Here is a 14,537-nt window from a genome sequence, read left to right as displayed (position 1 = left end):
ATCGAATGAGTCACAAACTAAGTTGGATCTTTAGATTCTTTTAACTTGTGACTCATTCGATTCCTTTCTATTCTTAGACTCCCTGCACTTACTTGTGTGACTCAGACGACTCGATTCAGAGAGCTGCTGGTGTGCTGTGCTTGCCTTGCCCCCTCAGCTCTGGTCGGTGATTGGTTGGTGGGCGGGGAGGGGTGGGGCTGGCAGAAGCAGCCTCTACTCTGAGATCATATTACGCTCCTCCCCGTCCCTCCCTCAGGCTTCGGCTCCCTGCGTCCCTGCTGCCAGCAGCGTGAGGTGAGAGAGAGACTGTGACTGAGCTGAGCTGAACTCGGATCAGTCAAGTGAATGCTGCTGGCAGCAGGGGGGGGCGGCGCATTTTAGTTGGGGGGGCACATGGGGGGGCCCAGCATGATGTTGGGGGGGCCGTGGCCCCCTCTGGCCCCCCCCTGGCGACGCCACTGACAGCCATGTGCTGATGTATTTATTGATAAGAGCGATATTACCTGCAAACAATGATGTCAATGTCATTATAATAAGTGAGAGGAGACGAGTAATTCCACCTGTAGCAGATGCTTTCCAGGCTTTATTATGATCCTTAGAAATATGAATGCTCTGCCTAAGGTAGTCTGTTACAAGATGAAAATGATGGCGGTACAAAATGTTCAGCTCTGTAAACAGCTCAGTAGTGTTTAATCTCCGCTGATTAAAAGCAGCACATAAAGCGTTCTGACTTTTATGATCTGACAGCTCCCTATATTTCAGCTGTGAAGCACTCAGGGGAAGAAGCTTTAATAACGTAGAAATCCTATGGAGAAGCTTTTTACTCAAGAGCTTTCACTATTCTACAACAGTTTCCAGCTCTCTTATGGCTCCCTGCCTGTGTGCCGGGGTCCTGGATGTGCGGTGCCAGCATCCTCAGTCACAGGACAGAACTAAAACCTTCTAAGGGCTCAGGCACACGACCGTTGCCGTTTTTGCAGTCCTCAATTTGTGGATCCACAACAGACGGATACTGGCATGTGTGTTTGGCATTTTGAAGAACGGAACGTCCTGCCCTCTAAAGAACTGTCCTATTCTTGTCCGTAAAACGGACATGTTCTATTTTTCGACAACACACTGTAGCTGTCCGCATCTTCTGTGGTCCTATTGAAGTGTATGGGTCTGCATTTGATTCGCATTTTTTGCACACATTCATGTGTATGAGCCCTAAGGGTAGGTTTACATGGGTGCAATTTCTTACCAGCAGATTTGTTGCAGAGTTTCTGTGGACTTCACCTTATCCATTGCAAAGGGCAAAATCTGCAGTAAAAATCGGACATGAATTGACATGAATCTGCACCACAGGTCAATTTCCATGCAGATTTCACGTGTATGTTTTCCCCTGCATCTCATCCAGTTTGCTTCTAGGCCTTGTTCACATTTTTGTGTCCGTTTGACATCTGCAGAAAATCCATCCATGTTTTATCCGCGAAGATGCCCGTTAAGAATGTGTGCTTGGTCAGTGTGCCCATTTTTTGCCCTCCATGTGTATTCCACAGACACTGCTCAGCTAAAAAAATAATTCCAGAGCATTTCCTAGCAATGGTCTCTGAAAAACCACTGAATCACTTGGGACTGAGCTGCGCCAAGGCCACGTGACCAATGTACAGTGACGTCACTGGTATAGAAAGAGGCCTAAGCACTCACGGGGCACAAGCTTATCGGCAGGGGTCCCAGGAGTCAGATAGGATAGGAGAGGCCATCAATATCAAAATCTAGGATAACCCCTTTAATGATTTTAGTGCATTGGTTAGCAATTTGTTGCTGGATAAAACAATAAAGAAGAGACCTGTACTCTGCCTTTTTTGGTGCCAGAGGAGGACCTATTAGGGTATGGCAACATGGGTTGGCACTAATGCAGCTGAGATGCAGCCAAAAACTGCGGCTGCAGCAGTTTTCAGATGAATTGTTCAATAGTCACATGATTTTACTGGGAAACTATCCAGGTTATCATGCAGCGTTTCACTGAGCCACCGGTATACCTTTGAGGGCTTCTTAACATCTGCATCACAGCTTCCGTTCAGGCCCTCCATTGCAAATTCCATCAAAAAGACTAGACAATAAAGTCTGGGGAAAAAAAGCATCCCGAACAGAAGCTCAATAGACCACATTGTAGTCAATGGAGTCTGTTCAGCACCATTCGTTTCAGTTATGTGCCAAACTGGGTGCCTCCGTTATTTTCATATTTCGGAACCTATTAAGGGTACTTTCACACTAGCGGCACAGGACTCCATCCTGCCGCTAGTGAACGCGTGCCCCCGGACTACCGCTCCGGCCCCATTGACTATAATAGGGGCGGGGAAGAATTCCGGCGGCGGCACAGTAGCGCATGCAGAGAGGCCGCCAGAATAAAAGTACATGTTCACCCGCCGGAACAGCCAACCGGAGTCCTGTGCCGCTAGTGTGAAAGTAGCCTTAAAGAGCAGAGCAATGGAAAATGATAACGCCGCTCTGAACCCAGCCTGAGGGAGGTCCAGAGACACTGTGAAGTCTGGTGTTTGGACAGTAGATATAAAGCCACCACTGTTCTTACTGGCTACCTGCCTGGACTCTTTCGGGATGCACTTTGCATACATAAAATTTTAAGTGAAATCACATATTTCGATTTGAATTGGACAAAACTTTCTCACAGTGGTCCGACAACAGGAAGTGCCATGGGACCCATTACCCTCTAATAAACACCACTTGCAAAAAAAAAACAAACATATATATATATATATATATATATATATTAGATTAAAAAGGTAGCGAATTCCTTACACTGAAGGAAATCCCCCACCAATACAAAGGTCCTTACTGGTATATAGTCATTACCTAAACATAATCTGCCAAAAGATATCAATAAAAGAAAAGTAGATAAAAGATGGACAGAATGCTCTAAATTACTATTTCTTCACATAATAATGCTAAAACAGCACAAATAATTATAAATCTGTACACGCTAACAACTTAAAAGGGTTTAAAGGTAAAAATAGTTTTTTAACAAGTTCCTTCAGCATTTCTGAAGACACTTACTCCATGCTGCTTCGGTGGTCCGTGCTGCCTCCACTCTTTCCATCTTCCCGGTCCCTGTGGCCACAAGCAGCATGTTACCGCTGAAGCCAGTCATTGGCTGGAGTGGCGCATGTGACCATGCCCCTGGCCAGCCGGATGAAAACAGCAGAGGTACCTAAAGATGGAGAGAGTGGAGGCAGCACGGACCACTGGAGGGGCGTGGAACAGGCAAGTGTGAATCTTATGTTTCATAGAGACATAGAATGTGTCAGCAGATAAGAACCATTTGGCCCATCTAGTCTGCCCAATATACTGAATACTATGGATAGCCCCTGGCCCTATCTTATATGAAGGATGGCCTTATGCCTATCCCATGCATGCCTAAACTCCTTCACTGTATTTGCAGCTACCACTTCTGCACGAAGGCTATTCCATGCATCCACTACTCTCTCAGTAAAGTAATACTTCCTGATATTACTTTTAAACCTTTGCCCCTCTAATTTAAAACTATGTCCTCTTGTAGCAGTTTTTCTTCTTTTAAATATTCTCTTGTAGCAGTTTCAGGGGCCATGCTGCAGAAACTTGTTAAAATATATTTATTTTTTTTACCAGAAAATCCCTTTAAAGGGCTTCTACCACCAGAAATACTGTTATGTAGCTGACTGACATTAGTGATGCTCTAATGTCAGCACTACCTAACAGTATGTTTATAACATTAGTCCCTGCAGCTTTTAGAATATGCTAATGAGCCTCTAGGTGCTATGTGGGCGTAAAATCAGCACCTAGAGGCTCCGTCTACCCACACGCTTTATCCCACCCAGGTCCCCTGTTCTGCCCGCACAGCTACTCTTGATTGATGCCACGGTCAACCGCGTCGTTGACGAAATCCCGCGCCTGCACCGTTCACTTCTGTCTTCGGCTCAGGCGAATCAAGAGGAGCTGGGCGGTCTGTACAGGGGACCTGGGCGGGATAAAGCGTGAGTAGACGGAGCCTCTAGGTGCTGATTTTACGCCCACATAGCACCTAGAGGCTCATTAGCATATTCTAAAAGTGCATTTTTTTTTTTACAAAATTAGCTGCAAGGACTAATGTTAGAAATATACTGTTATGTAGTGCTGACATTAGCGCATCGCTAATGTCAGTCAGCTACATAATAGTATTTCTGGTGGTAGAAACCCTTTAAGGTATATCCCGACAAATACAAAAATGGAAAATACCGACCAGGGAGGGAGTCATGACCCACCGCACGTTTCGCCGTTGTTTCTTCTGGGGGTAGAAACAAAGATATAGAGGATCAGTATTTAAAGGGAGCCTGCCAAGTGCTTTCGGAGCCCTATTGGAGAGTAGGATATGATAGGGGGGGAGAGAAGCTGAACTGTGTGATATATAGGGTTATGTGATGTGGCAGGATTTTGGAGTAAATCCTGACAGGACTCCTAGGAGAGAGAATGGGAGTCCTGATTATGCGCAGTGATTGACAGTGTTCTGTATTTATCAGGACTCACACTGTCTCTCCTAGGAGTGCTGTCAGGATTTACTGATACATTTACATATAAACCTACATATCACAAAGCTCCGCTTCTCTCTATCATATCCTGCTGTCAGATAGGGTAGCAGAAGTCACCTGACAGGTTTGCTTTAAGGAGACCAGAGCCAACAGAATGTAGCCTGCAATGGTTCTTCATCATTATACTGATAGCATGGAAATCCTCTGATTACTCTGCCCTGGCATGTTCGGGGGAAGCGATCAGAAGAAACACCCACTAATATATACACATACAGTATATCAAAAAATCAGCCCACTAACAAATCATTTATCCACCCAGCCTGCCTTGTGATAGACATTCAGAGCTTCCAATCCTTGGTGCCACATTACTCCGGTCTATCATTCGAGGTGTAGAAAGTGGTGAGGTCAATATATGGGAAGTGCCTTTTTGAGGCTAGGTTCACACTAGCGTTAAAGAGATCCGGCAGGCTTTTCCAGCAGAGAGTTTTCACTCCTCTTTTACGCCTTTTTCCAGGCATAAACATTAGGGTAGGTTCGCACTAACGTTATGGCATTCCTTTATAGGTTCAGTTTATGAGGGCATTCCCGTTATAAACGTAACCTATAACGCAATGCCATAACGTAAGTGCGAACCCACCCTTAGTAAATTGTCAGGACTGAGCTTCCGGTGAGGATGGCATAAAGATTTGGTGACATAATACCCAACCTGACACAAGTAGTCACGTGTGAAACCTCCTTGCAGTTGGGCAATGTCCTGTGTAGTCTTTTGCTGCAGATGTAACAGGACTGCAGCAATTGAATGCATTTTCAGTTAAAGGGATTCTGTCATCTCCCCTAACCCAAAAAACGATTTTAAAGCAGCCATGCAGCACAGCTTACCTTGATTAGGCTGTGCTCTTTTATCTTGTAATCCGTCCAGCAGTTTCTGCAAAAAACGACTTTTATTGATATGCAAATGAGTCCTGAATGTGCCCAGAGGGGCGTTTTGTTCCTCTTAGAGAGCCCAGTACCACCCCTCTTACAGTGCCCAGCCTGCCTTCCTTGCACTGTCTAACCGCCCCCAGCCTGCCACAGCCTCTCCTCCCCCTCCCTCACGCCGAACGAACTCTCGCACAGGCGCAGTACCCACTGAGGGCTGCGCCTGTGCGATCAGCAGGAGACTGAGGGCAGAAGCTTAATCCTCGTCACTGGGCATGCGCCGAGCCCAGTGACGTCCGATGCTCGCTCTTCCCTGCTGACTGAGGGAAGAGCAAGCATCGGACGTCACTGGGCTCGGCGCATGCCCAGTGACGAGGATGAAGCTCCTGCCCTCAGTCTCCTGCTGATCGCACAGGCGCAGCCCTCAGTGGGTACTGCGCCTGTGCGAGAGTTCGTTCGGCGTGAGGGAGGGGGAGGAGAGGGAGGAGAGGCTGTGGCAGGCTGGGGGCGGTTAGACAGTGCAAGGAAGGCAGGCTGGGCACTGTAAGAGGGGTGGTACTGGGCTCTCTAAGAGGAACAAAACGCCCCTCTGGGCACATTCAGGACTCATTTGCATATCAATAAAAGTCGTTTTTTGCAGAAACTGCTGGACGGATTACAAGATAAAAGAGCACAGCCTAATCAAGGTAAGATGTGCTGCATGGCTGCTTTAAAATCGTTTTTTGGGTTAGGGGAGGTGACAGAATCCCTTTAAAGTAATATTGCAGCCTCCGCGTAATATAACAAAAACACTGATTATAGTAACAAATGTGTACAAATATCTATAGTATCATGGTAAAGGACCAAAGCTGTTGATGGCAGGTTTATTATAGCACAGCAGATGATGACACTATAGAAATACACCCCATTATATTTTATCTAACCCTAAAACATCCTCAGTAACTCCATAAATTGTTTTAATTCAATAGAAGATGAGTAGAGGGACAGTCCTGGAGCATGCTGTATAATTAGAGACTTCAGATTTGGGCATTGAGCCTTCAGTTGCTACGTAATATGGAAGCGATTCAAAGTATGACAGTATTCACTAGCCAAACATTGTGCAGCAAAACAAACATAATAGTGCTTTACGTGTGGTGTAAAAATGCCCCATAAAATCTGCAACAGTGATTCCACAGCAAACACCCCAGCTGGAGTTACTATTGCAGATTTAGTGGCGTATTTGCTATGGATCTTTGTTGCGGATTTCGGTGCAAAATTTCACAAAGCATTGAAGTCTATTCCACATCCATAAAACTTCAAAACATACAGAGAACGTACGGTTATGCTGGAAAAGTCAGTGCCGAAATTACTGTATCTTGCAGATTACCACCAGAGGAATACATGGTGTAAATTTCCGAAGCAGAGTTTTCCCCCTACGGAAATTATGCCATGCATGAAGGGACCCTAAGGTTTCTTTAATGGGGAAAATTGGCTTCTACCTCACAGTTTTTTTTTTGCCTTCCTTCACATCTGCGTTGTTCGGGCAGAGGAACAGACTGCTGGAGTTCACCGTATCCGGCTGAGCAAAAAATGTTGCATGTAGCATTTTTTTTGTCTGTCTGAAAACCAGCATGTAGGTCAGATACTGTGACCGGATTATAGTGCTGACCTTAGTAATATCCAAGTTATTCACTCATAACTCACACTGGCCAGGCTGTGCCACTGAGGGATGCCACTCGGCTGTCCTACTCCTATTACTGTACTTGTGAGCAGCAATTAGAGTAAGGACAAACAGTACAGTTGCAGTAGTGCAGGCCATACCCATCTGAGGGCCAGCGGTCAAACAAATAATCAGTGGGGGTGGCCTGTCATGTGCGGACGGTCGCACCAAGATCCAATTTATTGTCCCTACCATTACCACAGGATAGGGGATAACTATTAGATTGATGGGTGTCCTACTGCTGGGACCCCCACCAATCACGAGAACAGAGTGGCAGGTCAGACATGCACACTGCCACTCCATTCATCTCTATGAAAGTTATGGAAATAGCGGAGCGCTGTATTCAGCTGTCTCCCAAATTCCTATAGAGATGAATGGAGAGGCAGTGTGCATGCTTGACCTTGTTCATTTTGAGGGGGTTCCAAGGAGTATGGAGTACATGCTCTTGTGATTGGTAAGATCTTACCACTGGGACACTGACCAATCTAATAGTTATTCCCGTAGGCTTCGTTCACATCACCGTTCAGCCTTTCCGTTCTCCTGATCCGTTTAGGAGTAGGAGAACGGAAAGGACGGAGAAGGCACATAACTGAGCCAAACGGAGCCTAAGGACCCCATAGACTATAATGGGATCCGTTATCTTTCCGCTGTTGTGCATGTAGGACTTTTGTCTCCGCTTCAAAATCATCTTCTGAGCGGAAACATAACGGACCCCATTATAGTCTATGGGGTCCTAAGGGCTCAGTTTGGCTCAGTTATGTGCCTTCTCCGTCCTTTCCGTTCTCCTGCTCCTAAACAGAGCAGGAAAACTGAAAGTCTGAACGGTGTTGTGAACAAAGCCTAAACCAGCAGCCAGATTTACGTCCAGAAAATCTGCAGCATACCTTCACAGGTACCATACATACTTAGTTCTAGCAGAACAATCCGATAAGATAAGGACAAGCTGTAGGAGCAGAAGTCATTCATATAACTCATAATAGAAGTCATAATCACAAGTCCTATGGTACCAAGAGTCAGAGTGAATGAAACCAAAGCCTGTGCTGGAATAACAAGAATATTATGTAATGTACACTTGTGATGACAAGTCTTAATGACTACAGATTTGGCTCCTGTGCTACACCTATGCTGACTGAGTGACACTTGACAGGAAATGACTACAGGGGCTCAGTGTCAGTCTTAAATCAAGAAATAGAGACTACTCATATAATGGAATATAATTATGTAATACTAACTATAATAAAGCAATCATCAGCCTTAAACCATAAAATTGCACTACTAATCGATCCTAGTCAACTACAAAGCTTTTATTATATACTATAATTTCTCATGATAGTCAGTGCAGTCATAACACCCACAGTGACTGTACTGAGAACATCTTCAGAAACACCTACCACCTTCCTGAAAAACCCCTAGGTATTCTATAAAACTGACAACGCTGACTCTCATGTTATTCATTTCAGGATAGCAAAAATCACCCCACTGAAGTCACGGTAAAGTGACATTCGTCTAGCCGGCAGTCCAAAAATACTCAACTACCAATTGTAGGGAAACCAGCCCAATATAATTCAGGCACCAGTGATCACAATTAATGAACAGCCTACAACCATACAGGCTACAATTAGATTGGAAATTCGATTTGTTTGACCCTCTTCTCTAATGAAACAGGCGTTCTTGTTTCTTTTGGATTTCTCAGACATAAGCAATAGTATATTGTACCGTGCAGAAACATACAAAGCAAGTGTCAATGCTATTTGAGCACACAAACTGCAGAAGGTGCTACATCTCTATATTGAAGCAACAACTGGTGAAAATTAAAGGTAAGTAAGCAAAATATATTACATGTGTAGCTGGGCCACGGCTACCAAACCGCAGTTACCAACAATAATAGCTGGATGCGGCAGTACCTGCCACTTGAAGTTACAGCAAGTACAAGTACAGCCAGGCTATTAGCGGTGGAGGTGTAACAGCCTTCCTATGTCTCTTTTTAATGCCTGCTAATAATGGGGGTCATTTACAAAGACTGGCTTCTTACAGATTTATTTCTCCGCTGCACTGCTGGAGGATTCGCCTAATTTATGAGGCAGACGTCTTGTCATAAATTAGGCACACGTCCGGCAGTCTGTCTTGCTGGATGGATACAATTAGTCTATCCTACTTTTTTTTTTTTGTGTTGGACATATGTGAACAATTGCAGCATGTTAACAATAAGGCAGGGGCCAAATTTCAAGTAAATTGACCTGCATGTGTAAAAAAATAAAACTGTGGAGTGAAACACAGTGACAACCCTGGGTCTGGAACAATCCCCCACTCCCTGGCATTTAATCGATACCAAAAGGAAGTAGCGACATTCATGCCTAGATGTGCTAGTGTTGTAATTCCCAAAACTATTATCATAAGGGAGCCCCTCAAAATATTGTCACTCTCTGTGACCCCCTATTTCTATTTTGAAAAAGCTTGGTCTACAGGTATCGAAAACATTCTATAATTCTGTCTCAGAGCTAGATTCTGGCCATGTATCTCTGAGGATGACAGGACTTCATGCTACTTTTCTTCTGGGGAAGCCCCTGACAAGACTCCCAGGAATCTCAGATTTCCAGGGGACATATTGTCATGGCAAGTGGGGATAAGAGGAACACTAAGTATACAAACAGAAACAGGTAAACAGACTAGGCCCCAAAGCTAGGGAGGGGGGAATGGTAACCTCCTAACAATCCCCGAGCCACTCCCTGACTGCTGACACTATGAGCAAGTCCTGCTGGTGAACAAACTCATACGCTGGAACCTACGCCCTGCTGACACTGTCGCATACCCTAACTTAGGGAGCGGGGAATGAGAGAGCTGGTACCTTCCACCGTGAAGGGACCAGCATCTCCCTAAAACCTAGAAGCAACACATGCACAAAGGAGAAAACAGGAGGACTTAGCTTGAGACGAGCGGGAAGTAGAGGATCCACAAACAAACAGTATAGAACTCCAGAAGGAAAATATCAACCGCAAAGTCAGCAGTAAGAGGCAAACTTAAAGGGTACCTGTCATGTGGATATTTGATTATAATCTAACTAATTAAATACAATCATTATCTACTAAAAAGTACCTTAGATGTATTCACTTACTGATGGTACCTCATAATATACACACAAAGATGCTGCATGCCGCATGCTAATGAGCTGATTTGAGTCCAGCGTGATGTCATTGAGTCCAGTGTATATTTAATTCAGAGCTATAGCCACTCCCCTGCCGACCTGCTGATTCATATGGAAACAAACTGTCATTCAGGAGCAGGTAGGCGGGGAGAGTCAGGAGCTCATGAATATTCAGGACTCATCATTATCAGCTGGAGCTTTTCAATACAAGATGTTGGCAGATTGACTGGGTCAATTAAAGAAAGTGACCCAGCATTTTGCTAAAAGAATCAGTCACTTATTTATGTTTCCCTTAGTTAGGACACCATAAAACTGGTGACAGGTTCCCTTTAAATAGAGCCTCTTAAACAGCTAACGAGCAGAACCTGTGGAGAGGTGGAATCCAGCCCACAACAACAAACAGAAAGGAAACACAGAAAGACCTGTGAGATAGACTCACGTGCTGTAAGTCTATCTGATCTTCTCAGATCTCTCACAGGGCAGGCAGTGACACATATAGCATACACCAACATATACCTCTAAACAGCTTTGGTCGAATAAAACTGTATTAATCAGAGTAGCTCCATTTTTTTATAATTCAGTGCTTGTGAAGCTCTATTACCAGCAACATTCAAGCATGTCAAAAGAAGAACGTTGATGGGAAATAGTATATAATGGGACCAAGTACTACTGAACACATCCAAGTTTATAGTCTAAGACTAAGAGAAATATGTATTTTAGTCTTTCACCATACACTTCTTTGTAGAATGGTGGAACGGAAGGAATTAAACATTGCCAATTTTTATCAACACATTTCCATCAGTATTTGAAAATCAGTGTTTCAGTGCTGGCATTTCATCCTGTAAAATGATTTCCATTTTATGTATTATTTAAAAAAAAATAGTTTTCAGGCAAAAATTTTACCAACCACAGGAATTTGAACAAGGCAGAAGCCTACAACATCTAAGCAAAAGACGAATGTGGTTTTTCTGTGGAATTTGTCAGGCGCCAAAGCCCTTATCACCAGTCTATATTTGAATCTCTGGATGCCAGTGACATTAACCATTGCCTAGGCACACATTTTTCACATTCTTGCCCAAGATCTGTCTCCTAAGGGTATCTTGACTTTGTAAAAGTGACTCTTCGGCAAAGCATAAAGCACAGCTATTTTATTTCATATTAAACTAAATGACAGCATTGTATCTTCTCTACAATTATGGCCAAAATACTCTGATGTGGATACAGATGGGCAGACGTTTTGTCCACTTTATATTAACACACACCGACAGTACTGTGTGATCAGATCTACACAAGTTGTGTAACAGCAGGGCAGAAAGCAAGGAGTGTTCACTCTTATGGCTCAAAGTTTACTAGCTGTACATACCAGTACGTGGCCTCACATCGAAACTGCATAGTTTCACCCTGTACAGGAAAGCCAAGCTATCCAGTAATCGTGTAGACTCCACACATCAGCTTACACTGCAATGCAGGAATCCTTCCAGGAGGAAACTGGCAGCCAAGATGTACAAGTAATGTCAGCAAATGAACACATACTAACCTGTCAGATTCTACTCCTCCCCTACCTTCAGGTAATCAGAGTTACTCCCAGCTCAGGAGAAGCAGGTCATAGTCCGCCCACATACACACACCTGTATTTCAGGAAACTCAAGTAGTATGTGCTTCCACCCAGCTATCAATATAGTAATAGAAATGAGTGTACATACTATACTCCAGATATTTACACTTTACCTATTAGTACTGTATATGCAGCACAGTGGTGGGCAATGCTGTCTTAAAATGCTGGGATCTGCCAAGAATCTAATGTGTTAGGACGTTGACAGATCCCACTAACCATACGTTCTGGATCAACTCCAGTATGATCGATGTAAGGTGGATTTAGACTGCACGATTAAGCAGGCAATTATCAGGAAGGAACCATTCCTTCCCAGTAGCTGCCTGCTCATCGGTAGAGGAAAGACCTGCATGTACATGCTGCAATCACCTCAACTGTAAGGTTACTGCAATCTCTCCTTCTCATACAGATTCATTGTTTATGGGCAGAAGATTGCAGATCGATGTCTGCATGAAAGGTCATCATGGTGAACGATGAACCCAGTGAACAAGTGCTGTGTTTGTTTATTAGTTGACCTGGGGCACTTTTCACTTTCTTACTAAATGTTTATTCCTGATAATCTGCCCAACAATTGTGTGGTGTAAATTTGCCTTTATTCTTCCGCCAATCCTTGCTCCTCTGTTCAAATGGTTTTATTGCACACACACCAGAGTTCCTACTGGCTTCTGATTAAAGATAAATTGTATGTCAGTTAAAGGGGTTGTCCAGGTTCAGAGCTGAACACGGACAAACCTCTATTTTCACCCAAGCAGCCCCCCCTGACTTGAGCATCGGAGCAGTTCCTGCTCCGATGCTCTCCTTTGCGCTGCGCTAAATTGCGCAGGGCAAAGGCTCTTTTGTTTTACAAAAACACACTGGTGGACAGAGGCTTCCGCCCGGCAGTGTGTTCGGTGACGTCACCGGCTCTAATGGGTGGGCTTCAGCACTGCCCTAGCGATTTTACTGGCTAGAGCAGCGCTAAAGCCAGCCATTCAGTGCTGGTGATGTCACCGGGCTCCCTGAGCAGCCAGAAGAAGAGGATTCAGCGCTCCTGCAAGGGACCCGGTACATCACCGAGTATAAGAAAACTTCCAGCGAAGAATTTCCTATAACAAAACGGGGCGTCAGAAACATGTGGAAAAGGTAGGACATGGATGTATGTTAAATGTATGTCTGTCTTGTACTAATGGAACAAAGTCCTCAATCCCGGACAACCCCTTTAAAAGGAGTTATCCAGCCTATCCAGCCTTTAAAAATAAACTATGTGCACCGCCGGCAGTCTGTGTGCTAGCCAGGGGCTGGAATAGTTTTCACTCTGCTTTTAGGTCTCCAGTTTCCAGTGCATGTGTGGATGTTTGACAATGGATCAGGTTCACAAGAATGATGATGAAGGGGGGTGAATGAAGAAGAGTTAGATTAGGGCATGTGATAGGCCAACCTAAAAAGATGTGTTTTAGGGAGCACCTAAAACTGTGGATGTTGTGAATTAAAGGGGTTTTCCAGGATTTTGATAATGATAACCTATCCTCAGAAATTAATGGAGCCTCCATGCACATGCTCAACCAGTCACTCCATTCATTTCGGGGTGCTCCACAGGGTATAGGGGCCCTGTTGTGATCAGTGGAGGGCCCCGTGGTATGACCCACACTGATCCGATAGTTATCCCTATCCTGTGGAGGGTTTGGTAAATTCGATATTCTGAGGAGCAGGCTATCAGAGCTACCATATATGGCATAGTCGGACACCACCGTATCCCCAATAACTATAATCGGAATAGGCTGGTTTTCAACTTAAATTGCCGCTTTGTGCCAGAGGAATACAATACTTTTATGGCAGAAAGCAGTCATTTATGTTTTTTTTGTGGTGTTTTCCTGCACTTTTGCCGTTTTTCAAAGTGTCTTCACATGCCTAACATTTTGTTGTAGAAAAGTTCTGCAACTGAAAATCACTTCCATTCATTTGATTAGGGTTGTATTGGAGGCAACCTGTCACGGAAGGTATGTAAGCAAGGAAATAACCAAACACAGGGAAAACAAACAGAACAATAGACTAGGCCCAGAAGCTAGGGAAAAAGGGTCACCTCCTAGCGATCCCTGAAGCTTTCCCTATACTGCTGTGCACATGTGCATACCCTTATGGTGGATATCCATATGCCATCGTGCCTACGTCTATATATACGCTGGGAAAACTCTGAGCAGTAGGGAAAGGGGAAGAGGCGACCTGCTTCCTCAAACAGAAGGAATAAAGCGTCTCCCTAGAGGCCTAGACAAAAGACAACAAGGGAAGAAACAGAGAGGACTTATCTTGAGCTGAGCTGGAGCAGACAATCCACAACACATCCAAAGCCCACAGAAATGAACTATAACCCGCACAGGCCACTGGGAGAAGGAGGAATAAATAGCCTCGCTAAAAATCAACCCAGTACACCTGAGGGAGGGTGGATCCAGCTCAAACCCAAACCAAAACAAAGAGAAGAGTCAAACATGTGCAGCCAGACTGGCATATCTCCGCACAGTCACAGGGCAAGGCGTGACACAACCTCATAGTGAACGGAGCTGATTGAAAGTAAAATATTTTCTGCAAAATAATTTGCTGAATGTAAAAATATTTATTGGGTTTTTTTAGTGAGTTTTTATATGGTGAAAA

At 44.4% G+C, this 14,537-nt stretch overlaps 1 protein-coding gene across 6 annotated transcripts in view; it reads right to left on the bottom strand.

The window, feature by feature from the left end:
* Positions 1 to 14,537, bottom strand: part of TJP1 (tight junction protein 1) — a 232,407-nt gene that overhangs the window by 112,074 nt on the left and 105,796 nt on the right. For 3 of the 6 annotated variants that reach the window (XM_044279722.1, XM_044279723.1, XM_044279725.1), the window contains exon 2: positions 4,256 to 4,300. The exons of 1 other annotated variant lie outside the window; for it this stretch is intronic. In XM_044279722.1, the coding sequence (XP_044135657.1) occupies positions 4,256 to 4,300 (45 nt within the window). Of the gene's footprint in view, positions 1 to 4,255; positions 4,301 to 11,663; positions 11,789 to 14,537 lie in introns of those variants that run through there. 2 more of the 6 variants (XM_044279726.1, XM_044279730.1) reach the window with 2 other exon arrangements.

This window comes from Bufo gargarizans, chromosome 2, assembly GCF_014858855.1.
Source record: "Bufo gargarizans isolate SCDJY-AF-19 chromosome 2, ASM1485885v1, whole genome shotgun sequence".
In the NCBI taxonomy this organism is placed as follows: Eukaryota; Metazoa; Chordata; class Amphibia; order Anura; family Bufonidae; genus Bufo; species Bufo gargarizans.
Note: the sequence above shows the minus strand (reverse complement) of the source record. Positions and strands in the feature narration are given on the sequence as shown.